The sequence below is a fragment of the Chiloscyllium plagiosum genome, chromosome 17 (genome assembly GCF_004010195.1).
Source record: "Chiloscyllium plagiosum isolate BGI_BamShark_2017 chromosome 17, ASM401019v2, whole genome shotgun sequence".
NCBI classification, from domain to species: domain Eukaryota; kingdom Metazoa; phylum Chordata; class Chondrichthyes; order Orectolobiformes; family Hemiscylliidae; genus Chiloscyllium; species Chiloscyllium plagiosum.
The window spans coordinates 33,466,436-33,491,330 of NC_057726.1; the positions used below are offsets into that span (position 1 = coordinate 33,466,436).

General features: G+C 37.7%; 1 protein-coding gene across 3 annotated transcripts in view; it reads left to right on the forward strand.

The window, feature by feature from the left end:
- Window positions 1-24,895, forward strand: part of ap1g1 (adaptor related protein complex 1 subunit gamma 1) — a 113,223-nt gene that overhangs the window by 55,135 nt on the left and 33,193 nt on the right. For all 3 annotated transcript variants that reach the window (XM_043706823.1, XM_043706825.1, XM_043706824.1), the window contains 5 exons: window positions 2,588-2,710; window positions 6,767-6,856; window positions 10,268-10,395; window positions 15,697-15,801; window positions 21,317-21,455. In XM_043706823.1, the coding sequence (XP_043562758.1) occupies window positions 2,588-2,710; window positions 6,767-6,856; window positions 10,268-10,395; window positions 15,697-15,801; window positions 21,317-21,455 (585 nt within the window). The remainder of the gene's footprint in view (window positions 1-2,587; window positions 2,711-6,766; window positions 6,857-10,267; window positions 10,396-15,696; window positions 15,802-21,316; window positions 21,456-24,895) is intronic.

The following is a 24,895-nucleotide window of genomic DNA, read 5'->3' on the forward strand; positions in this document are numbered from 1 at the left end:
TCCCTAGTTAGAAAAAGACTTAGTATGAAAAACAATGTACAATTTGGTTCACTGAATAAAATGCAAGATTGAGAACTAGGTTGATGTGCGTAGAAAACATTTACCTTCAAACCGCACCAGTAAATGGCATTTAAGTTTTCATTAAGTTTTCAAAGTCTTGACGCATTGAGGGTGATTTTAAACTCCAAAGTGTTTTTGGCCGGATGGGTGTTTAAAATTTTAGATCTCAAACCTGAACCAATTGTCTTGAATCTATCCACTGAGGACAGGGGGAAGAGATGGTCAACTCGTTCCCCTGAGATGGGTGGCTGGTTTGAGTTCTAAACATTTTAGTGCTCATCGATTTTACCACTGCCATTGGGTGTTGTAGGACTCCAGTAATTTAGCAGCTGAAAGGAAATGAGAACTACTGTGTAGAAGAAGTAAGTAGTTTTTCAGCATTGATTATGGATCAGACAGAGCACGAGTGCTTCCCCTTAATCTCCATTCCAGCAAATTTCTAGTTAGCCCTCTTAATTAATGGACACAAGTACACTTGTAAAGTTTTGAAATTAATTTACTTGCTCTCCTATATTATTGAAAGTTAATTTGATACTGAGTGATCAAAATTTGTTTGACCATATTTTGGCAAATACTAATTTAACAATGGCAACATGACTTTTTTTTGTGGAAACCAAACTAAGTTACATGTCAGATTGTTACCAGGACTTGATTCTATTGATTTGTGATCTCTGCTATTAAATTCTTTTCAATTGCGATAGGATAAAGTGCTAATAGAAAATTACTATTGTTTTATTTTGCCATGATGTGTGCAGGATAGAACAGATGGAGGCAGCTGAATCTCAGATTGCTGCAGGAGTTTATCCACCGGCCAGAACTAGTGCCTACCTTTGTGTGCCTCTTTCTTTTTGTTCATACCTTGTAAGCAAAATTTCATTTTGTTTAAAGCAGAATTTTTGCAATCCAGTCCCTGGCTATTGTAGGTTTTAACAATAACATTTGGATTGCATGTATATAACTTACGCAAAAATTCCAAGACCCTTCTGAATCATAATCAGACAAAAATTGGCACTAAGCTAAACAAGTCCAACGTTAGGATGCGTGACCTGGCCAAAGACACAGTATCTTGATTCTAAGGGGCAGAGGCTCAGTGGTTAGCACTGCTGCCTTACAGCGTCACGGACTGGGGTTTGATTCTCTCTGTATGGATTTTACACATTCTCCCCGTGCCTCCATGAGATTCCTCCCACAGTCCAGAGATGTGCAGATGAGGTGGATTGGCCATGCTAAATTGCCCATGATATTCATGGATGTGCAGGCTAGATGGATTAACCATGAGAAATTTGGGATTGCAGGGCTGGGAGAATCTGAATGGGCTGCTCTTTAGAGAGTTGGACTTGATCAGCCAAATGGCCCACTGTAGGGGTTCTATGTTAGGAAAGAATTTCTGATCTGGTTACCTGAAGGCATGACTAACGATGGTGATGCAAAGATAGAATGAACAAGGTCAGATTTCAGAAACTTTTTTGTTCTTCGATTTTTATGGCTGGAAATTAATAGAGATAGGGAGATCATGAAGGGACTTGTCTATGTTGTTGAAAATTTGTAGGCTTTGGAAAACCAGAAGGCAAAGTTTGTTCATTCCTCTGTAGGTAAAAGGGTTTGGCATGGGATAGAATAGCTTCTGTCTGAAACTTTCATGGTGTTCCACTTTTCTTTTTTGTGTTGTGGCTTTCACTGGCTTGGCCAATTTATCACCCATTTTTGATTCCCCTTGAAAAGGTGGTAATAAGCTGCTGTCTTGAACCACTGCAGTCCTTTGTCAGTAGGTCATACACAGTACTGTTGGGGAATGGCTCCCCTAATTTTGACCCAGCAACATGGAAGGAATAGACATTAAAGTTCTGAATCAGAATGGTGTGTGGCTTGGTTGGGAGCTTTGAAAACAGTAACTTCCCTGTGAATCTGCTACCCTTGAGACTTCTGTTACCGAGAAGGGCAGGTTTGCAAGGTACTATCGAGGGAGGAATGAAGAATTGCCTTACTGCAGACCTGTATATGGTGCACACTGCTGCTATTGTGCATCAGTGGTGGAAGGAGTGACTGCAATAGATGTCAGTCATGTGATTTGCTTTCTCCTCTATAGTGTTGAGATTCTTGAATATTGGAGCTTCACTAATCCCTGCAAATGGAGAGTATTTCAACCTACCCCTGACTTATACCTTGTACAGACATTGGGGCTACTGTAAAGTATGTAGTTTTGTCTGAAAATCTTAAGTTAGAACTTTGTGTGGAGTTTGGGATCCCAAGTGAATGGCAAAGAGAAATCTTAGGAAACCAAGCTCTGTGATTGCAATGGGCACAGATTTCCAGCTGAATTTTAACAGGTGTGCTCTCACTCCAAGAGGTGCCTTCTCTCTCAGCCTCACTACTTCACTCTTCTAATTCTCACTCAGAGGCAATGATTTTTCAAACTTGATAGGTGGGAAACAGCCTTAAGTTGTTGTTGTGTTTGCCGACTGAATTTTCTTTTTCTATAATCACTATTGTTACAATGGTCCGTAATTTTTCTATTTTTCCATTTTAGGCTGGCAGTTATGTAAGAGATGATGCAGTGCCCAACTTGATCCAGTTGATCACCAATAGTGTTGAAATGCATGCCTACACAGTACAGAAACTTTACAAAGCTGTCCTGGAAGATACGTCTCAGGTACAACATTTAAAATAGCAACACAATGTAGAAGTGCTAATTTCAAGCTTAAGTGTTTGAAAGCTGGTTTACAAATTAATTATCTGTATTAATTTTATCGTGATTTTGTTCCTTGCATTGATTTCAAGATGATAAAGCTGAACAATTGTCTTGTAAAAATCCAATTGCATATATTTTGCTTTGAGTTTGGATTTTGTGATGTGTTCAAAGAAAAGTGTCTGTGTTTATTGTATTACCGATTTAAAGGTATTGTATGAAGAGATGGTGACTGACTTTTTTTGTCTGCTGTTTGTCATTTCAAATGTTTGCGTTTTCGTCCATAATGGTTAACTTCAAAAGATTTTGACTTTTGGGTCAGTATGCGGGACGTGTAGTTTAATGTGGCCAGTGTGGAGTTATTGAAGTGACATTTTTATAAATTAATGTGAGTGAAACCAAATAACAAAAAACTGCAGGTACTGACAATCTGAAACAAACACAAATTGCTGGAGAAATTTAGCAAGTGAGGCAGCATCTGTGGAGAGAAAACAGAATCAATGTTTCAGACCCAGCGACCCTCCTTCAGTCTGGAAGAAAGCTATTTGGCCCATCTCAACTAATTCTTTTAACAACAATTTTTTTTCTTGTATCTATTTGGAATCTAAAGAATGAGACTTTGCTATCTTGTCTGATAGATTATTCTGGCCATTTACCAATACCTATTTCCAACTTATTTCCACTCACTTCCAGTTATACCTCCGGCTTCACTACTTTTATATAACATTTGATCTACAGGCCATTCTGCTATAACATACGTTTTGATAATTCATTGTAATGTGATTGACAAATTGATGACAGTGTTTCTAAAGCACATATTTGTTATAACTCTTCCGGCCCTATGGTGTGGCTATTGCACAATTTTCTTATAATGTGTGATTGCACAAGAATGCGACTATTGCGTTCTAGCAGAATCTACTGTACTTAATCTCCTGCATTCCCAATTGCCTACGTCTGGACTACTTATCTTAATTTAAACCATTGAATTGTTTCTCAACACATCCCATTTCAGTTTTTTTTTGTTTCTTTTCTACTGTATTATCTTTATCTAGAAATTGTTGACTGGAGTTGAAGTTGCACAAGCAGTACTCCCAATGTGACCAGATCAATGGATTATAATATGTCATCTTGTATTCACTTAGTCATAGAGCCATAGAGATGTACAGCATGCAAACAGACCCTTCGGTCCAACCCGTCCATGCCGACCAGATATCCCAACCCAATCTAGTCCCACCTGCCAGCACCCAGCCCATATCCCTCCAAACCCTTCCTATTCATATACCTATCCAGATGCCTCTTAAATGTTGCAATTGTGCCAGCCTCCTCCACTACTTCTGGCAGTTTATTCCATACACGCACCACCCTCTGCGTGAAAAAGTTGCCCCGTAGGTCTTTTCTATGTATTTCCCCTCACACCCTAAACCTATACCTTCTAGTATTGGACTCCCCCATCCCAGGGAAAAGACTTTGTCTATTTACCCTATCCGTGCACCTCATAATTTTGTCACCCCTCAGCCTCTGACGCTCCAGGGAAAACAGCCCCAGCCTGTTCAGCCTCTCCCTATAAGCTCAACCCCTGGCAACATCCTTGTAATTCTTTTCTGAACCCTTTCAAGTTTCACAAGATCTTTCCGATAGGAAGGAGACCAGAATTGCATGCAATATTCCAACAGTGGCCTAACCAGTGTCCTTTACAGCCGCAACATGATCTCCCAACTCCTTTACTCAATACTCTGACCAATAAAGGAAAGCATACCAAACGCTGCCTTCACTATCCTATCTACCCGTGACTCCACTTTCAAGGAGCTAATGACCTGCACTCCAAGGTCTTTGTTCAGCAACACTCCCTAGGACCTTACCATTAAGTGTATAAGTCCTTCTTGCTATATTTCATGGCTTTCAGCTCACTTTAATCACCTGCCCACATTTGTATGCATGTCAAAAGTTAAGCTCCCTGATGTTGTTTATATAGTTAAAACAAGTTTTTATTGGTCATAACTCTGACCATTTAAATGCTGCTTTGTTTTACTGATTTTTATCCTATTTTTGATGCTGATTCTGTTTTTAATAGTCAGCAAATTTGACCATACATATACTACAAGTGGGTTTTAGATCCAGTATATTGTACAGATTAGAAATATTGGCATGATTGATGCTACTGTGAAATGAGTTGTTGCTATCCAGTCTGACAATACACTTTCTAATTCATTCCCTCTTTTCTAGATCCTGTTCTTTCTGTTTGAGTTTCATTTTAACATGTAGGTGTTTGGCAAAGCTTGCTGGAAATCCAGAGCAATATGTCATTTTATTGTGGCCAGAAAAATCACAGTAACCCCTCGGGCTTCCTCTTCTAAAGCAATACTTGTCTATTCCATTGTATGTTATCTTTCAGGATATTTTGTTTCATTATGGGCCTGTGTTTAACAAAGGACACGCTTGAATTACGACTAACCAATGTGTTCCTCTATAAGTAGACTTTGTTGCTGTTACACAGACAAACATGACAGCCAATTTGTGCTCAGTAAATTTATAAATGACGAGTGGATATTTTGGTGGCCTAGTGCTACCTTGCTCCTTGAGTAATGCATCATGATTCTTGTCATTTTAAACAAGACTGCAGTGATTTAAAGATTATTTTTGTGCCAATGTAATGTTTCCTTAGTGTCATTCTGAATCATTGGCTTAGGAATCTACAGTGGAATTGATTATCCATAATTTTATGACTGAATTTAGAATATTTCAAAATAGCAAACAAATTTGGGATTTCTTTCTCTGAAAATTCATGCTGATTGTAGGGGCATTAGTACTCCAATACTGATGGCTTCTTTTCAAAACACAAACTGTTGAATTTCTGATATTATAAGTGTCAGTTTTCATCCTTTTCATTGGGATGGTCACGCAGCTTCATATCTACAATCAATGGTTAGGGTGGATAAATGTTTGGAGTGGTCAACTCCATGTGCGGCTGCATTATTTAAAAACAAAAATTACCATTGTCTAATAACTCAAAATAAACCAAAGTTGAGACTCCTAGTGAGGGTTTAGTATTGTCAAACTTAACGTGTTAGAGTTGATCAATATGGCTTGAAAACAAGTAGCTGCGAATGAGACTTAACACCCCAGTCCCATTTGGACTATTCCCTTTTCAGTATTTCTCTCCAATAAAGAAGAAAATTTAGATGAGCTATTTTTCATACTTTTCTGGAAATCTGTAATCAAAATAAAAATCTAGAAATACTCAGAATTTGACTGCATCAGTGGAGAGAGAAACCGTCAGAACTGGATGCGCTTAGCATTGTAACTGTTCTTTAGCCATGCAAATGAAAGGGTTTAGGAAGAAAGAGAAAATAAAGATATGAGATGGAGGACAGGGCAGATTCACTGATGAAAGTTGAAAGTGAAGGGAAAAAGATATAGTAAGAACAAAATTGGAGATGTAGAATAAGGCAATCGTGGCTCTTCAGAAATTAGACAAAATTTAAAATAGATGCATTGCTTAGTTTGCAATTGGTTTAAGTCAGAGCACAATGGGATTTGATAGTTAAGACAGGTAGCAGAGTTTTGGATTATCTGCATGCTTATAGAAGACTAAACATTGGAAGCTGGCTAGAAGTGGGTCAGGATAGTCAAGTTTAGATCTTTGAGGTGCAATTGAATGATATTTAATCAGAAGATGTTACAGATGTGGAAATAGGCAGTCTTAAGAAATTATATCATTTTGTGATTGTGAATTTATCTTTTGATACCAGAGTGTAAGCAGTTTTTATTCCCCCTCAGTTGTCAGTGAGAGGAATGAAGTAGGTGGCAGGGCAACCTGAGTTTGTAATACAGACCAAAGGCAATAGTTTTGTTCTGAACAATACTTGTAGGAAATTTACTCTCATCTACTACAGTGCTAACCTATGGTTTTGGACTTTAATAGCACACCAGCTTTATAAAAGAACACACTGTAATGAAAATTAATTGTATTATTTGTTTATGAAGCTATTTAAGACTGACTGACTGGTCATCTTTCAACAGCAACCTCTCGTGCAGGTTGGTGCTTGGTGTATGGGAGAGTACGGTGACCTTTTAGTTTCTGGACAATGTGAAGAGGAGGAACCTATTCAGGTAATGTTTCTTTTCCAAAATAAAGCTATTAACTTTTATATAAGCTGTTAAATATAGCAAGTGCATACAGTTCAGCATATTAAATCAGCATAAGCATTCCTTGACAAAAATGTGGCTTGTTGCATTCCAGCTACAGAACCTGATTTACAATTGAGGTAGAAATACATTTATTTGAAGTCATCCTGCAACCTGAATATGTTGGAATGTTTCAAAATTGAATTGCAAAGTATATAGTTCTATACAGAAATATTGCCATTGTTCAAGCATTCTCATGTTCTCATGCGTTTTGGTAGTATCCTGAATATAATGCATCATTGCACATGGATGGGCAGAGAGCAATGCATTGGAGGCCGAATGAGTTTTGTCATTGTTATGATGCAAATATATTGACTTTGAAATTTGTTGCTGTCAGTGTTAAATGGGGAAAAGCCACATTAGAATAATATCATTGTACCATTGAGCAGGTCATTGCAAAACATGAAAGGAAAAAAATGTCCTTGAAACAGATCAGTCATCTGAATACCCCGGGGGAAAAACTAAATTAAATATATTTTAATGTTTATTTCAGTACAGTATTGAGAAGTTACATAGATTTGAGATTTTACTTGCTGCTTGAGTAATGTATTTTACATTCTATGTTGAACAGTGGACCACTGGGATGTTGTAAACTTGCTCTGACGGAAATTAACTTTCAGGAACTGTTTTTTTTGACCAGCTTTACGAAGTAAATGCACTCTCACAAGTGGTTAACTATGTCCCCTTTCCCATTCATGTTCTGACATGTGTTCCTTTACTTCCATGGCCTGCATTCACTGATTATTTAACTATCAGTTAGCAAGTTGTCATTTTTTTGATAAGTAAAAGTAAGTACTCTTTGTATCAAAGCTTTGTTTGTCAGGACATTGTTTCATTCAAATGCTTTTTTTGTGTAGTAATTTGACAGTTAAAAGACCAATGTGCAGGTGTTACTAGTATTCTTTTAGAAAATAATGTGATAGAGATGTGTTACTCTACAAAAATCTAAACAATAATTTTATTACACCATGTATCTGGTATAAACCTATTATTTTGGTTGTGCAGATGAGGATATATCTTAGGATAAATATTGTTTCCAAAAAAAAAGGCAACAGATAAGCAGCAGAAGTATACAGAATTGGGATTTCAAAATGCTGAGCTAGAAATTGAAATAGATACTAACTACAGGATATTCAGCACAACCAGTTTGTGTTCATCCCTCTTTTAAACAAACAGTTCCAGTAAAATTGCCATATTCTTCCATCCAGCGATCAAATCAAATTTTGAATGTTAGTGTAAAATCTGACTTGTTGCTAATCCTAAATGTGAATTCCACATGTTCTTTTTGTGAAACTGTTCCTTTTGTCTTAATTTTTTGTTCCCATCCAATCTTGAGACAAAGATTAGGGTTAATTGTTCCAAATCCAATGTTTTAATATAGGTTGAGCATTGGTTAATTTGGCAAGAAAGTAATTTGCAAGCCGCAACTGATTCTAAGTCATAAAAGATTGTTCCAAATCCAATTAACCCTAATCTTTGTCTCAAGATTTGATGGGAACATGAAATTAAGACAAAAGGAACGGGTTCACAAAAAAAAATGTGGAGTTCACTTTTAGGATTAGCAACCAAGTCAGATTTTACCCTAATATTCAAAATTTGATTTGATAGCTGGATGGAAGAATATGGCAATTGCGTTCTTTTGTTCCAATTAAGTTCTTGCATTCTATCTATTACACCACATTCTTGACCTTCGGTCAAGTATATCTTTTGCTATTTCATTCAGTATATATAACCTGTGCATGTTGCAAATTAGCAAACCTTGACATGAACTTTTAACCAAGGCTTGTAACTTCTAACAAAGGCTGTTACTAAGAGATAAAAACCTGACCGACTGTCCTTTCCAGGCTATTTCATAATTTGTTTCAAAGTAAATTGTCATTCTCCTGTTCAGGAGCCAGTATGCTCAAAGGTAAGTAATATTTGAGTTGTAACGTAGTGAATTTCTTAGCACAGAGTTCGCTAATTGTTTCTTTCCTGTATATTTTCCCCTCCTGATTCCAAAGAATGATAACTGATCTATTTTATATTGAAATAGGTTTGAGAAAATGTGTTCTATGCTCAAATTGCCAGTTTAATCCTGTGGTAAATAATCAGGTGTGTGAAGTCTTTGCTATCAGTGATTTTTTTTTTTAACTGGAACATCACAATGCTTCATACAGAACCTATCGCTATTGCCATACACTTTGCACAGAAAAAATCCAGGACTACTAATATGATTGAAAAGTTCTAAGATTATTCTCAAGTGGCAATCTTAAATTGATTATTCTAATGCTTCAATCAGCCCCTCATCTTGCATTTGTAGGCAACTTATCCATATTGTACTATTCCGTATTAAGTTCTCATCAAACTTGATGAATCTGTGCTTTAACTTCAAAATTTAATTCTCCTATCGAAATTCCTTCATGACCGCTTCAAACCCCTTGTCACCTAAGCTACCCCACTCGTATTACCTTCCTGGTCTCTATTATCTTATACAATCCTCATTTAGATTGTATTCCTTACATTTAGCCTACCATTTCTCTCTGCCATTCCCTGCTTGAATTTCTTCCTCTCAACTCTCTTGATATTCCTTTTAAAACAGCAGTTTGGCCAAACATTTTGATAATTTCTTTCAAGTTGATGTTTCTGTTTTTAAAATTGATATTTTTGCACTTGTTCCTTTTAAAGGTGATGTATATAAAGGCACGTTTATAGTTTATTCGTAAATGTTTTGATGGCAATCTTTCCTACCACTTTTTTATTTGGATTTTCCTATCCTCATGTACAAAACATGCTTCAGAACCCAGTTCCTATTTGTAAAACACGCTTCAGATTTTTGGCATTATAATTTCAATCTTACAAAAATTGAAAAATAAAATGTGCTTTACTTTGAAAGTGTTTTCTTCCATTTTCATGTGAACTTGTCTTGCTAATTTAAAAAAAATGTGGTTGCTCTTCTGTTCCAACTTCTAGGCTGATAGGATAGCAGGCATGTAACTTGACACACAGGAATTAAGCTTAAAATTTAAAAAGGCTTTCATTCTGACTAAAATATAGAACAGCATATGTATAGAAAGAGATTATTGGAATACCTCTAATCTGACTTCTTAGTGCCAAACCAGCCAGAAATTGTGTGTTCTGATAGGCAGGAATTGAACTCTAGACCTGTAGATCAGGTATTAATTTGATCATTCCTTAAGCTAATTTTATTGTGCTGAAATTTTCATATTTTACAGGTCATGCTGTAGAGTTGGCACTTGCAACATAAAGTTCAAGCTTCACATTGTTAAGAGACTCTGTACAGAGATTATGTTCAAAATAGTTCCTACTGATCATTAGTACCTTTTACCCCAAAAGGTGACAGAAGATGAAGTTATGGATGTATTAGAAACTGTACTACAGTCAAACATATCGACATCTGTAACAAGAGGATATGCTCTCACTGCAATTATGAAGCTTAGCACAAGGTTTACCATAAATGTAAAGTAAGTACTTTTGCAATTCTATTGCAAAGCAATAAGTTACCTTGTCTTAGAAAACTGATATAATTTAATGTGACAATATCTTTGTGATGATGTTACTGGTCTCTTAATCTTGGCCCCTTGTTCATTGGAACTCAGCATTTATCACCCAGCCCTATTCTTGAGAAAGTTAGTTGCCTTTTGGAACCATTTGAGGTCTTTGTATAGAGGTATTCCTGACCAGAAATACTTGCTGCAGTACTCTATCTTCTGATATGCTGTAACTCCAGTAATTGTATAGCTGGCACAGCTCAGTTCCTGGTCAACTAGGAAAGGAGTTTTGTTATTTTGACACTGGCAATAAAACAGCAGCAATATGTTTCCAAGTCAGGGTGGTATTTGTTTGAAAGGAATGTGCAGGTGATGTTCCTATGCATCTGCTGCCTTTTGCTCTTTTAGGTCTTAAAGTTTGCAGGTTTTAGAAGATGTAGATGCACACTTGCTGTTATTCTGTGTTATTGGTAAAGAAAATGAATGTTGAGGGTAGAGGATAGCCAATCAAATGGGCTGCTTTGTCCTGGATGGGAGTATCTAATCTGCTGAGTGGACCTACACACATTTCAGCAAGTGGAAAGTGTTCCATTACAGTCTTGCCTTGTTACTTGTAGATGAGGAGGCATCAGGGAGATATGAATTTTGTAGCAAGTATTTCTTAACTTCTGATCTGCCCTGTTTTTCTGTGGCTCACCAAGATGAATTTCTGATCAGTAGCAGCCCCTAGGATGTTAATAGTGGGAGAATTCAGTAATGGCAATGCCATTGAATGTCAACAAGAGATGGTTTGAGTATTTGTTATGGTCATTGTTCTTCACTTCTGTGTCATGAAAATTACTTGCTGCTTATTAGCCCAAACTTGGATGTTGTTTTGGGTCTTGCTTCATACGTACCCTGGTGGCTTCAGTTATCTGAAGCATCACAAATGGTGTTTGAGCACTGTGCAGTGATCATTGAATAGTGCCACTTCTGATCCTCTAATGAAGGGAACATCTTTGCATCAGCTGAAGATAGTTTTGCCTAGATTGATACTCTGAGGAACTTGGGATTCTTGTGGCCCTGTGGTAACATCCCTACCCCCAAGCCAAGAGTCCTGAGTTTAAGTCTCACATGCTCCATCTCTGATCAGGATGATTACAAAATAATATACCCTGAGGAACTCCTATAATGGTATTCATAAAATCTGGCAAAACTGACAATAGTTATAAAAAGTAAAAAAAAATCCAATGTTAACCTTAGGCCCTTCATCCCAGTCATTTACGTAAGTTATAAAAATTTGAGGTTCTCAGCACCAATCTGAAGCGCACTACTTATTACAGCTTGCCAGCTCGAAAAGCACTTATTTATGCTTACTGTTTCCTATTAGCTAGCCAATTTCCAATTCATGCGATTATTTTAGCCACCGAAATATGAGCCTTTATCTTCTGCCTTTATCAAGTGCTTTCTGTAAATCCAAATGTAATGCATGCATTGGTTCCCCCTTTGCTAACAGCATATTTCAACTAACAGTTCATGTAAAGCTATGCTCTCTCTTGTGTGCTGTCTTGCTTGCATGCTCCCTCCCACCACCTGAGTGTTTGGTAATGTAACTATTAAATGAAAACCTCCTCAAATCTAAGCATTCTTCTGAAAATTACAATCAATGCATCAGCTGTCTCACTAATCATCTTTTCAGACCACAGGATGAAATCTGTCAGAAAACTGAATTATTAGAGCATAGTCCTAACTATTTGCTCATTATCACTTTGTTGAAATGTAATTTTCTGGGGTTATTCCTTTTCTTTTCATTTAGTTATTTCTGAGATGTTACTTTCATCCTCTAGAATGAAAACTGATGCAAAATACCTGTTCAATTCACCTTTTGTCTCCTTTTTCCCAACTCCCTTTCTGCAACACTTGCTAATTTTTTTTCAAACTTTAAATACTTTTAGAATTTTACAAAGTATTTTTTTTTACAAACGGTTACTCTGGGTTTACATTTCTATCTAGTTTTCTCTTATACTCTAACTTAACCTTCCTCCATTCTTTTTTAAGCATGTTTTTTGCGAGTTTCCATATTCTGTCCAGTCTTCTGACTTGCCTCCCATCTTTACTCAATATGCTTTTGCTTTTTTATACTATCTTCATTACAGTTATGCTTTCTGGTTAGAATACTCTGAAATATCCCACTGCATCTTTTGTTGACTTCTCCTTTAACCTAATTTACCAGTTCACAATAGCTGGATCTGCTTTTATTCCATGATAATTATCCGTAAGTTTAAAATCTTTCTTCCTCCCTCTTCTCTTACCCCCCCCCAAATTGAATGTAAAATTCAAGCATATGATTGCTGCAGACTAGGGTGCCTTTTATGATAACACTCCTATTTTGTTGTATAGTTGCAGTTCTCATTGCTGGCTTTCTGGTCAGAATGTGCTATTATGAGACAAACTGAAAACATTCCATGAATTCCTCCCCTCTCCTACCTTTGTCCATTTCATTTTCCCAATGGGCGGCACGGTGGCACAGTGGTTGGCACTGCTGCCTCGCAGCGCCAGAGACCCGGGTTCAATTCCCGACTCAGGCGACTGACTGTGTGGAGTTTGCACGTTCTCCCCGTGTCTGCGTGGGTTTCCTCCGGGGGCTCCGGTTTCCTCCCACAGTCCAAAGATGTGCAAGTCAGGTGAATTGGCCTTGCTAAATTGCCCGTAGTGTTAGGTAAAGGGGTAAATGTAGGGGTATGGGTGGGTTACGCTTCGGCGGGTCGGTGTGGACTTGTTGGGCCGAAGGGCCTGTTTCCACACTGTAAGTAATCTAATCTAATCTAATCTAATCTAATCTAATTTCTATATGGGTTAAAATCCCCATGATTGCCGTACCTTGCTCACAAACACTCATTATTTTTCCCTTTATCTAGTTTTACTGTTAAGGGGCCTGCACAATATTCACACAAGTGACTTTCTTTTATTTCTCATCTACCCAACTTCTTCCTGGTTTCCTGCCTTGGGTCACCCTCTCTTAATTAACAGAGCCAGCTTTCTACATTTGCCAAGTTCCTTGACCTTTTTAAATGTGTTGTATCCTTCAGTATTCATGTCCTTTCTGAGACAGCAATCAGAATGTACTTATTTCTATTTGCAGTTAGTTTCTTGGTTTTCTCAATGCTGCATTCAAATAGAGAACATTTACTTTTACCAGTATATTATTTTTGTAACTGTTAAACTTAGCTGTTGATATACTATTACGCATGCACACACTATTCCTCTGAGAGTTTGTCATTTCTGATATCAATACTATTCTTTATAATCATGACTGTTATTTGGGTTGCACATTTAATAGATTTGATACCTTGCCATTAAATTGTTAATGTCCTCTCTACTTCTCTAATCGTATAGCTTACAAGTACACTGGTCCCATCGTGATATGAAGTGTAGATCATCCCAACAGAACAGATTCCATTTTTCCTAGTGCTAATGTCAGTGTAACACAAACTGGAACTTCTCTCCCACCACACTTTTTAAACCTCATTTTATGCTCTAATCATCTTTAACCTAGACCATTGGATTTTTATGAGCTATGAAAACAGAGATTATTACCTTTTTTTTAAGGTTCTGTTTTTTTAAATTGATGCTCTGGAGTCAGCAGCTAGTGAAATTTAAACTTTAATTTAGAATTAAAAGCTAGTCTGAGTAATAACTGTGAAACTATTAAATTGTCGTTAAAACTAATCTCGTTCACTAATCCCTTATTAGGGAAGAAAATCTGACTTTGCCTTTTCTGACCCACATTTGACTTCAGACTCTCAGTACATGATTAATTCCTCACTCCTTTCTGAAATTAGCAAGCGATTCATATTCTAACAGTGTAGAAAAGTCAAAAAGAAACAAACCTGGATAGGCCACCAGCATTGACCTAGACATTGGAAGTAAAAAGGACATTTAATCCAGTTAGATTAGATTCCCTACAGTATGGAAACATGCCCCTTGGCCCAACCCTATGGGCAATTTGACATGGCCAGTTCACCTGACCTTCACATCTTTGGGAGGAAACCAGAGCACCCAGAGGAAACCCACGCAGACATGGGGAGAATGTGCAAACTCCACACAGACAGTCACCCAAGGCTGGAATCGAATTTGGGTCCCTGGCGCTGAGAGGCAGCAGTGCTAACTGCTGAGCCATTATTTAACCCCACAAAGTAGTCCTTTACTAACATCTGGTGGCTTGTGACAAAATCAGAAGAGCTATCTCTCACTCATCTAGCAACAGTCTGACACAGTTCTGCTTACCTAATACTTTACGGTCAATGACCCAGGCACCATCTTGACTATGTTTAGATCAATGATGTCAGTGATTTATCTGGTATTATTTAATTTTAGCTTTATTCTGTACTTTGATTCAGTGGACTGTCTTTCAATTTAAGCAGATCAGTGAACCAGATATGTTTATATGATCTGATAGCTAAATTGGATAGATTCAGAAGATGTCTAACAGCTCAAAATGGAGCAGCCATAAGACAATGAGCTGTCAGCAGCAGAATTATATTTATCCACAATTATAACTGTTGCCTAGCAAAAATCTCCCACTCTACCATTAAAGCTATATGATCAATCCTAAATCAATGCAGAGTGTAGAAGAGTGAGCCAGGACCAATACAAAGCTTGCTTAAAACTAAGCTGCCGACTTGGTGAATCTACAACCCGCCAGAAACAGAAGGTATTGATAAATCTAAGTGATCCTACAATCCATGAAGCAGTTTGAAGCTTTGCAATTCTGCCACAGCCTAATCGTGAAAGGTGGTGTGCAACATAACAGTAAACAGGAAGTGAAGCCTCAAAATCCAAATGCACTGCAGCATCTTACCAAATGTCCTTCAACAGCACCTTCTAAATCAGCAGCATTATACCATCTAATAGGACAACATGGAAACAACACCCCTGCAACTTCCCGTCCCCCTCCCAATCCCACATCTCCTTGTCTTGGGAGAATATCACTGTTCTTTCACCGTTGCTGGGTCAAAATTCTGGAACTCCAGCCTAACAGCACTCTGGGTGTAGGTACATCAGATGAATTGCAGACGGTCATGAAGATGCTTGCCAGCATCTTTTAAAATGTATTTGGGGGTGAGCAACAAATTCTGTCCTAGCAAGCAACAGTTGCATCTTCAGAAAAAAACAAAAATTAAATTATGATTCAAATTCCTTTGTGCTTCTGCAATGTTTACTAAAAATAATGCTGTTTTTCTTTTAAGGTAGATCTAATAGAATAGGAATTATATTGTTGGTTCTTTCTTTCAGTCGAATTAAGAAGATAATATCTGTGTATGGAAGCAGTATAGATGTGGAACTTCAGCAGAGGGCTGTTGAATATAATGCGCTTTTCAAAAAATTTGATCACATGAGGTATGTTGAAATCTGTTAAGGTGGCCTGTGGAATTCAAGTGGTTTCAATTTGCCATGCTGTTAGTTATTCGAAGTTTTATTTTAGAACCAATATAAATTGCATGCTAGAACTAGAAAATTGATACGAGCAACGATACAAATCAATAATTTCTTGGTATATCCAGATGCTCAACACCTTTTCTGTTTGTCAAACCTAATCTGTGTACAAAATACTGTGTTAATGGAGATGTCACAATTGTTTCCATTCTAGTACCATTCTTGCAGCTGGAACTTTATCTTTTCTTATAGACGTTTCTTAAGAAATTAAAGAGTAATGATTTTGCATTTGATTGAATCGTTAAATAGTAAAGATTTGATGCTGGGAAATTAAGTCAACCTGTGTAATTCAGTTTCAAACAATTGATGAAAGGAACCTGCATGATAGCAAAATTGGAAGAGTGAGTGACTTCAGGATCTCATAACTGATTAACTGGAGAGGTATGATAAAAATGAATCGAATATCATGCTTCACTCAAATAGAATTAAGTTTTTGCATGTTCTGTGTCTAATAAGAACTTGGAAGAATGAAAAACGGTTAGTTCATAAAAAGTTCCTTTTTCTTGCGTATGCTTCTTTTCAAGCTTTAGTTTGTTCATGAATTGGAACTGAAAGGAGATAAAAATGAATTAATCTCAATATAAACTTTGCAAAACCTTTCCTTCCCACGTGAAACTCTTGAGTAGCTTGATTGCTCCTAATTGAGAAAATAAATAACTTTGTGCTGCAATGGGGTTTTTGACGTGAAGAAGTTTCTGCTTCAGGGCAAATTCTAGAGATGGCTGGAACATGACTTTTCATTGAGTAGATTTCTAAGCTGATGAGCATAGAATAATTCAAAGGAGGTAATTCATTTCCATTATCTTTGAGCTCACTCTTTGGAACTGTGCAACTAATCCCACTCAGCTCATTAAGGAAAAAAATGTATAGGCAATTTGGCAAGAGCAATATAGTTTCAGCAGTAAGTTTAAAAATCTCACAACACCAGGTTATAGTCCAGCAGGTTTAATTGGAAGCACTGGCTTTCGGAGTGCTGCTCCTTCAGGTGGCTAAATCATACTTTAAGCATGTGTACTTATAGTGCAGTTTTATATAATTGAATGCTCTGTATGTCTTTAACTGTCCATGTGAAGCAATTCAGTACTGCTTCATCCTTGTATTGGTTCACCAATCCAAAATATTAATTAGAAGTTGATGTAGGTAAGTTCAATCACAAGTTATTCTGCTATAACAAGTGTTTACTTTATGCAAATTTGCTATAACACCATTAACAAATTGGGGACATTGTTTCTAAAGCATGAACTTTTAAAGCGTATATTGGTTATAATGTGATTCTGGCCCCATTAGTTTAAATTGTGCTGCCATTACACAATTTTCTTAACACTGGATTGTGTTATAGCAGAAACAACTGTGATTTAAACAAACCTTAAAGCTTTCAGCTGAAGATGAGAAAAGGGCATTTGGCCGATCGCACTCAGATTTACGAACTTCCATTATAACGTTTATGTACTTGTAAGAATTTGACAATACTTATAACTTCATATTTCATATTCTGCTTTATGTCTGCCCTGTAAACCTGAGTTCTGGATCTGTCCTAGTATTCCATGTACTATAATTTGTTTTTCCAATATTCAATCTATTATTGTTTCCATGTTTCTTTTTTGTAAATCCCTCTTAGCCTTTTTTTTAAAATGTAGGTTTGTGACTATTGTGCAAGGTTTACACTTGTGTTTTGTTAGTTATCATAGAGTCATAGAAACAGTCCATCAGTCCATGCTGAACATAATCCCAAACTAGACTAGTCCCACCTGCTTGCTCCTGGTCCATATGCCTCCAAACCTTTCCTGTTCATGTATCTATCCCAATATTTTTGAAACGTTGTAATTGTACCCATATCTGCCACTTCCTCGGAGTTCATTCTACACACAAACCACCCTCTGTTTAAAAAAAAGTTGCCTTTGTCTTTTTTTAAAAATCTCTCTTCTCACTTTAAAAATGTGCCCCCAGTCTTGAAATCCCCCATTCCAGGGAAAAGACAATACCATTAATTCTATTTATACCTCTCAGTATTTTGAAGGCTTCTATCACATCACTTCACAAATTTCTACGCTGCAGTGCAAAAAAAGTCCCAGCCTTTCTTTATAACTCAACTTCCATACCCAGCAACATCCTGGTAAATCTGTTCTGAACCCTCACCAGCATAATAATATCTTTCCTGTATTTGTGAGACCAGAACTGGATGCATTATTCTAGAAGAGGCCTCACCAATGTCCTATACAACCTCAACATGACTTCCTGACTCCAAAACTCAAAAGGACTGAGCACTGAAGGCAAGTGTGCCAAATGCCTTTTCAACAACCCTGTCTATATGTGATGCAAACTTCAAAGAATTATGGACTTGTACCCTAGGTTCCTCTGTTCTACAACACCACCCAAGGCCCTACCACTAATTGTGCCCTACTCTTGTTTGTTGTACGAATATGTAATAACTTGCATTTATCCAGATTGAATCTCATCAGGCATTTTTGAGCCCATTAACCATCATCTATCATCCTAGTGCTCAACGAATCCATGTTGTCTTGGAAATATTTTGCTGTATTTGCTGTCTGCTGCATTTGCATTGTCAGCAAATTTAAGGTGCTTTCCATCTGCCTTGAATTCAAACTTCTTTTGTTCAGAAGTTTGGCACTGTTTCAGCATTATCACTTCTACTGGAGTAGAAGGGACCTGTTTTAGTGGGACAAGCTTCACTTGAACTGTGCTTGGATTAAAGTCCTGGCAAATTGAACGTGTATAGTTTCCGAAATGGCTTTAAGCTGAATAGAGGTGTGGTAATGGAGGATATCTGGAAAAGAGATGTGTAGATTTACGAAGTGAAAGGATAGGGTAATGTGTACATAATGGTGCAGAGTGATACAGGAAGCAATGTACAAAAGTTTATTTTAAGAAAATAAAGTGTCAAAACTGGTTGGGAAATATAATAAGACAGGAGATTGAAGTTTACAAATCCAATAAAAGATTACCCAAAACATTGAATGTAAATTAGCAAGCAAGACAAAGCAGACAGTGAGAGCTTGTTTGAATATATAAAAGTGAAGAGAGGAGCCAAAGTGAATATAAACCTGTTTAAAAAGAGGCTGGAACCATCGTAATGAGGAACCAGAAAATGGCAGAAGAATTGAATAAATACTTTGTCAGTCCTCTCAGTAGAGGGCACTAATTACTTTCCAAAATTACAGAATAATCTGAATGAGGGAAAAGATTGAGGAGGAAATGAGTACAGCAGCTATCATTAGAGAAAAAGTACAGGGCAACTGATAAGGTTTAGGCCAGTAAGTCTCTTGGACTTAATAAGTTCCATCCTGGGCTATTAAAGAAAGTAGCTGCAGAGATTGTGAATGTGCTAGTACTAATCTTCTAAGAATCCTTAGATTTCTGGAAAGTGTCAGGACTGGAAAACTGCCAATGTAACACCTTATTCAAAAAAGGGAGAAATGAAATTCAGGTAACTACTTAACAGCAGTCACTGGAAAAATGTTGAGAGTTTATTATGTACGATATAATAGCATTTTGCAATGCAGCAACATCAGCATTGCTTTACAAAGGAGAAAGTATGTCTGACAAATTTATCAGTTCTTTTGAGGAAGCAACAAGCTGGATAGATGGGGAATCAAGATATACTTTTGGATTTCCAAAACCTTTTCCACTCAAGCCTATTTGAAACAAATCTGCGATGTTAGGTGCAGTATATTAGTATTGATATAGTATTGGCTGCTTAATAGAAGATGGAAAGTTGAAAGAGGGAATTTCTGCTGGAGCTATAGTTATTTAAAGTACATATTAATGACTTGGGTGACAGATGTGAATGTATGATCAAGTTTGCAGATGATGCAAAAGTAGTTGGGAAGGCAAGTAGTGAGAATTTAGTGTCTGCTGAGGGATACAAACAAATTGAGTGAAAATTGGGCAGATGAAACGTATGAAGTTATGCACTTCGGCAGGAAGAACAGAAAAGCATGATATTTTAAATGGAAAGACTGCAGAAGGAAATGCAGTATAAAAATAAGGAAGCTATCCTAAAACTCTGCAAGGCACTAGTTAAACCACACCTGGAATACTGGAACAATTATGGTTCCTTTTATCCAAGGGAAAATGTACTGCCATCCAGAAAGAGTTCCCTGGGTTGATATGTCTATGAAATGATTTACTTATGAGGAGAGATTGAATAGGTTGAGCCATTGGAGTTCAGAAAAATGAGAAGTCACCTTATTGGAAAACGCAAGATTCTAATGGGGCTTGACAGGGTAGATGCCGCGAGATTATTTCACCTTGTGGGAATTCCAGAACCAGAGAGTAATCTCTTCTAGACAGAGATGAGGAGGAATTTCTTCTGACTGAGTACTAGTGAATCTGTGGAATTCTTCACAAAGGGCTGTTGAGGCTGGGTCATTAAGGGATATTCAAGGCTGAACTAACCAGATTTCTAATCTGATTCAAGGGTTATGGAAAAAGGTGAGAAAATGGAGTTGAGGATTGCGATGTCAGACATGATCTTATTTAATGGTGGAGCAGGGATGGACTGAAAGGCCTACTTCTACGTCTTGTGTTTCTCACACAATTGTACGTTTATTTACTTTGATCCAACTCGTTGGATAATTCATTTGTGATGGTCCACCTTCCTGACTTTGCTACCAAAGTGAATAACCTCACATTTATCCACATTATGCTTCATCTGCCATGCATTTGTCCATTCGCTCAACCTGTCCAAGTCACAATGGAGCATTGCTACATCCTCCCTCCTAGCTCACCCTCCCACCCAGTTTTGTATTATCTCCAAGTTTGCAAAAGTTACATTTGATTCTCCATCTAAATCATTTACATATATTGTGAATAACTGGGGTCCAAGCACTGTGGTACCCCACAGTCACTCCCTGCCACTTGAAAAAAAGACCCATTTATTCCCACTGTTTGTTTCCTGTCTGCCAACCGGTTCTGTCCATGTCAGTACACTATCCCCTGATAGCATGCATTTTAATTTTACATGCTAACCTCTTTAATGTTGGGCTTCTTCACACCTATCCTGACCATATATCTCAAAATGCATCCCATCTAAACAGTATTTTAGCACCTTTGCTAACCTCCTTGATGTCTTACTAACCATTAATATTCTAACATGCTGAACCATTTTGAACATTTCAAGCAAATATATTTTGAATGCTATTTTAACTGATGAGAATGAATATGGAAATTTGTGCATATTGGCAAAAATGCCAAATTATTTGAATTTAATGTTCTCATAGTTACAGAAATGATTATCTGCACATAACGTGTAAGCATGTGAAAATATCAAATAATCGTTTGTAGACATTTTTACTTTTGAGGTTAAAAAATTTCGGCTAGAATGAATAAAACTTTTATTTCAAGAATCATCACTCTAGAATTATAAATGATTTTAAATGTTGACATTTTTACCTAATAGATCTGCACTGTTGGAACGAATGCCTATAATGGAGAAGGTAACTAATGGACCTACAGAAACTGCACAAACTAATGGAGAGGCAGAGCCTACAATAGTGGAACCAAAATTGGCACCCAGTGCTACTCAACCTAGTAATCAGGTAACTTCAATTGGTATATTTCCACAAATACTAAGAATCATGAGTTGAATGATTGATTGATTGAATTTTTGGCTCATATTGATTTATTATCGGGCTCGTACTGAAGGGATTCAAATCTCTAGATCCACATATTTTTGTGCCTTATCTACCCTGAAATAGATGTACTTCTTGGGACATTTTTTAAATTGTGGGTGTCATCAGCAGGACCAACATTTATTCCCAAACTGTCCTTGAAGGTAGTATTGAGAGCCACCATCTGGAATCACTGCAGTCTGTCTGGTGTAGATAGTGTTCCAGGATTTTGGCCCAGTTGGGTTGTGTGTAATTTGAGAAATATAATAGTGTCCCTGTGCACCTGAAGCCTTCATTCAACTGTGTTAGAGAAGGTAGGTTTGGAAGGTCCTGTTGAAGATTGGTGTGATGTGCATTGGTATCAATGGTACAGGTAGGAAAGGGGTTGTGGAATTCTGTGAAAGTTGGGGGTACAAAGAGGAAAATTAACAAGCAGCACCTCAAATGTCATAATCTCTAAGAGTTCTCCTGGTGTCATGTACAAGTGAGTACAAAAAGAGGGCAATACTGATGAATGTATGGCTGGAAAGATAGTGCAGGAGGGAATACTTTAAATTCTTGGAAAACTAGAGCTGGCTGAGGGGGAGGAGCTGCACTTATACAAACTGGCTAGGTTGCAGTTGAACAGAGCAGGACTAAGTTCCTACAGGCTATTCTGCTAGTAATTTTTGTGCATTTTTCTAAAATTCCCTCTATCAAAAATTGAGAGATGCTGGGACATTACAGAGAGAGACAGCATTAAAATAGAGAATAGCATGTTAATGGGTGAAGTTGAAGGAAGGGAGAATTTAAAACATGTAAATCAGGATTGGGTTGCATGTATGCAACTGCTCGGACTACAATAAATAGGATCGGTGAGTTATGGGCTCAGATAATCTTGTGGAGTTGCAGCAATAACAGGCCTGCCTGAAACAAATGCAGGTTACATGGTTATAGGGTGTGCAGGAAAAGAAAAGGAGAGGTGGTCTTGATAAAATAAAGCTTTGGGAAAGAGGATGTCTGAGGGTTGAAGGACAAGATCAATTTCGCTTAACCTAAAAGAGAGAGATGCAATTACGTTGTCCATTATAGTCTGTGGACCACTAAACTAGTGTGAAGGATGTAGGGGGAAAATTCTGCAAGAAAGTTTGACAAGTCCCAGCATTCTAGAATAAGACCAATTTTGTATTGTTTGAAAAAGAATGGAAAAATAATTAGCAGTTATTATGAATATACTCCGCCATTTAAGTAGGTAATTTAAACATAGATGGGTAGGCTTAAATAGCCTCTGAATGCCGAGACATGACCGGTCATACTTAAAAATGCAGTAAGGCTTCAAAATTTCCTTTGTTCAGACCAGGGTTGTGGAAGAAATACTATGGATTCCTTTTATTGATTGTACTTGAATCTGATCATTACCTCCCCTAAAATCTCTGCTTGACTGTTTGACCATATGTATTTTAGTCATTCTATGCAAGAAGTTTCTATGTTCATTCTTATGTCTTGCAAAGTAAAGTGTTTTCAATCTTTGCACTGTTTGGGAAAAATTCAAACTAGAAATGTACAATTATGGAAGCCTTGGAGGTGGCATCTGGCTTCTTGTGGTACCCACTAATTCCAATGACTTAACAACTTTTATAAAAATGCTGGAGAAATTGCAATTTTGACCAAGTGCTTGAGTATCTAATGGGCACAGAACTTCTTTCAATCTTCAGCATTGACAGAGGAGTAAAATTGTGCAGAAAAGACAGCAAAATATAGTGTTTAGAAGTTGCTTTGAGTTCTTCCCATTTTTTGTGAACTGGCTTTCAGTATTATTCAAGTTTATTTCCAGTCTTAAAATCCCATTAATAGGACTTCACAGAACTTATAGAGATACAACTTCATGAATGGTAGTTTACATCTTTCAATGACACTGACGCTTCAGTACATCAATTATGCTTTTGAAATTCTTCTCCTCCTTTAAAACTAATGATGCTAACTCACTTGGATTACTACTAAATTGAGAAATATATTGGTGCAATTCAATAAAAAATATTTTAAGCTAGCAGAGAGATGCTGAGTAATAAATTTGACAATTGAAGTGGATGTCAAGACTGGATCGCTGATATGCATATAGATAAAATGTGTCCACATCAATTTGGATTAGCGATGGATTTATTTAGAAATACATTCCAATTAAATAGAGAGTCGAGGAATAGGGAGAGAGAACAGTTAAATGCGTGGCTACAGGGATGGTGCAGGAGGGAGGGATTCCGGTATTTGGATAACTGGGATTCTTTCTGGGGAAGGTGGGACCTCTATAAACAGGATGGTCTGCACCTGAACCTGCGGGGCACCAGTATCCTTGGTGGGAGGTTTGCTAGTGCTCTTGGGGGGGGGGTTTAAACTAACTCTGCAGGAGCATGGGAAATCACTCTGTAGCTTTAGAGTGCAGGACCTGGAGTGGAGAGAGGTTAGGAACATGGCATCAATTTCAAAGGAGGGTGCCCGTAAACAGGAAAGTGGCTTGAAGTGTGTATACTTCAATGCAAGAAGTATACGAAATAAGGTAGATTAACTTGCAGCGTGGATTGGTACCTGGGACTTCGATGTTGTGGCTATTACGGAGACATGGCTAGAACAGGGACAGGATTGGCTGTTGCAGGTCCCAGGGTTTAAATGTTTTAGTAGGGGGAGAGGTGGGGGTAAAAGAGGGGGAGGTATGGCATTGCTTGTCAAAGATAGTATTACAGCGGTGGAAAGGACGATGGATGAGGACTTGCCATCTGAGGTAGTTTGGGCTGAGGTTAGGAATAGGAAAGGTGAGCTCACCCTGTTAGGAGTTTTTTACAGGCCTCCTAATAGTCCTAGAATCATTGAAGAAAGGATAGGGAAGGTGATTCAGGAGATGAGTGACAGTAATAGGGTGGTTGTTATGGGGGACTTTAACTTTCCTGATATTGATTGGGAAAGCTATAGCTCAAGTTCGTTAGATGGGTCAGTGTTTGTTCAATGTGTGCAGGAGAGTTTCCTGACACAATATGTAGACAGGCCAACAAGAGGAGAGGCCATACTGGATTTGGTTCTGGGTAACGAACCAGGCCAGGTGTTAGAATTAGAGGTAGGTGAGCACTTTGGGGATAGTGACCATAATTCGGTGACCTTTACCCTAGTGATGGAGAGGGATAAGTGTGCACTACAGGGCAAGAGTTATAGATGGGGGCAGGAAAATTATGATGCTGTGAGGCATGACTTAGGATGTGTGGCCTGGAAAAGTAAGCTTCAAGACAAGGGTGTAATTGATATGTGGAGCTTGTCCAAGGAGCAACTATTGAGTGTCCTTCATAATTATGTACCTGTCAGGCAGGGAGGAAAGGGTCGTGTGAGGGAACCGTGGTTTAATAAGG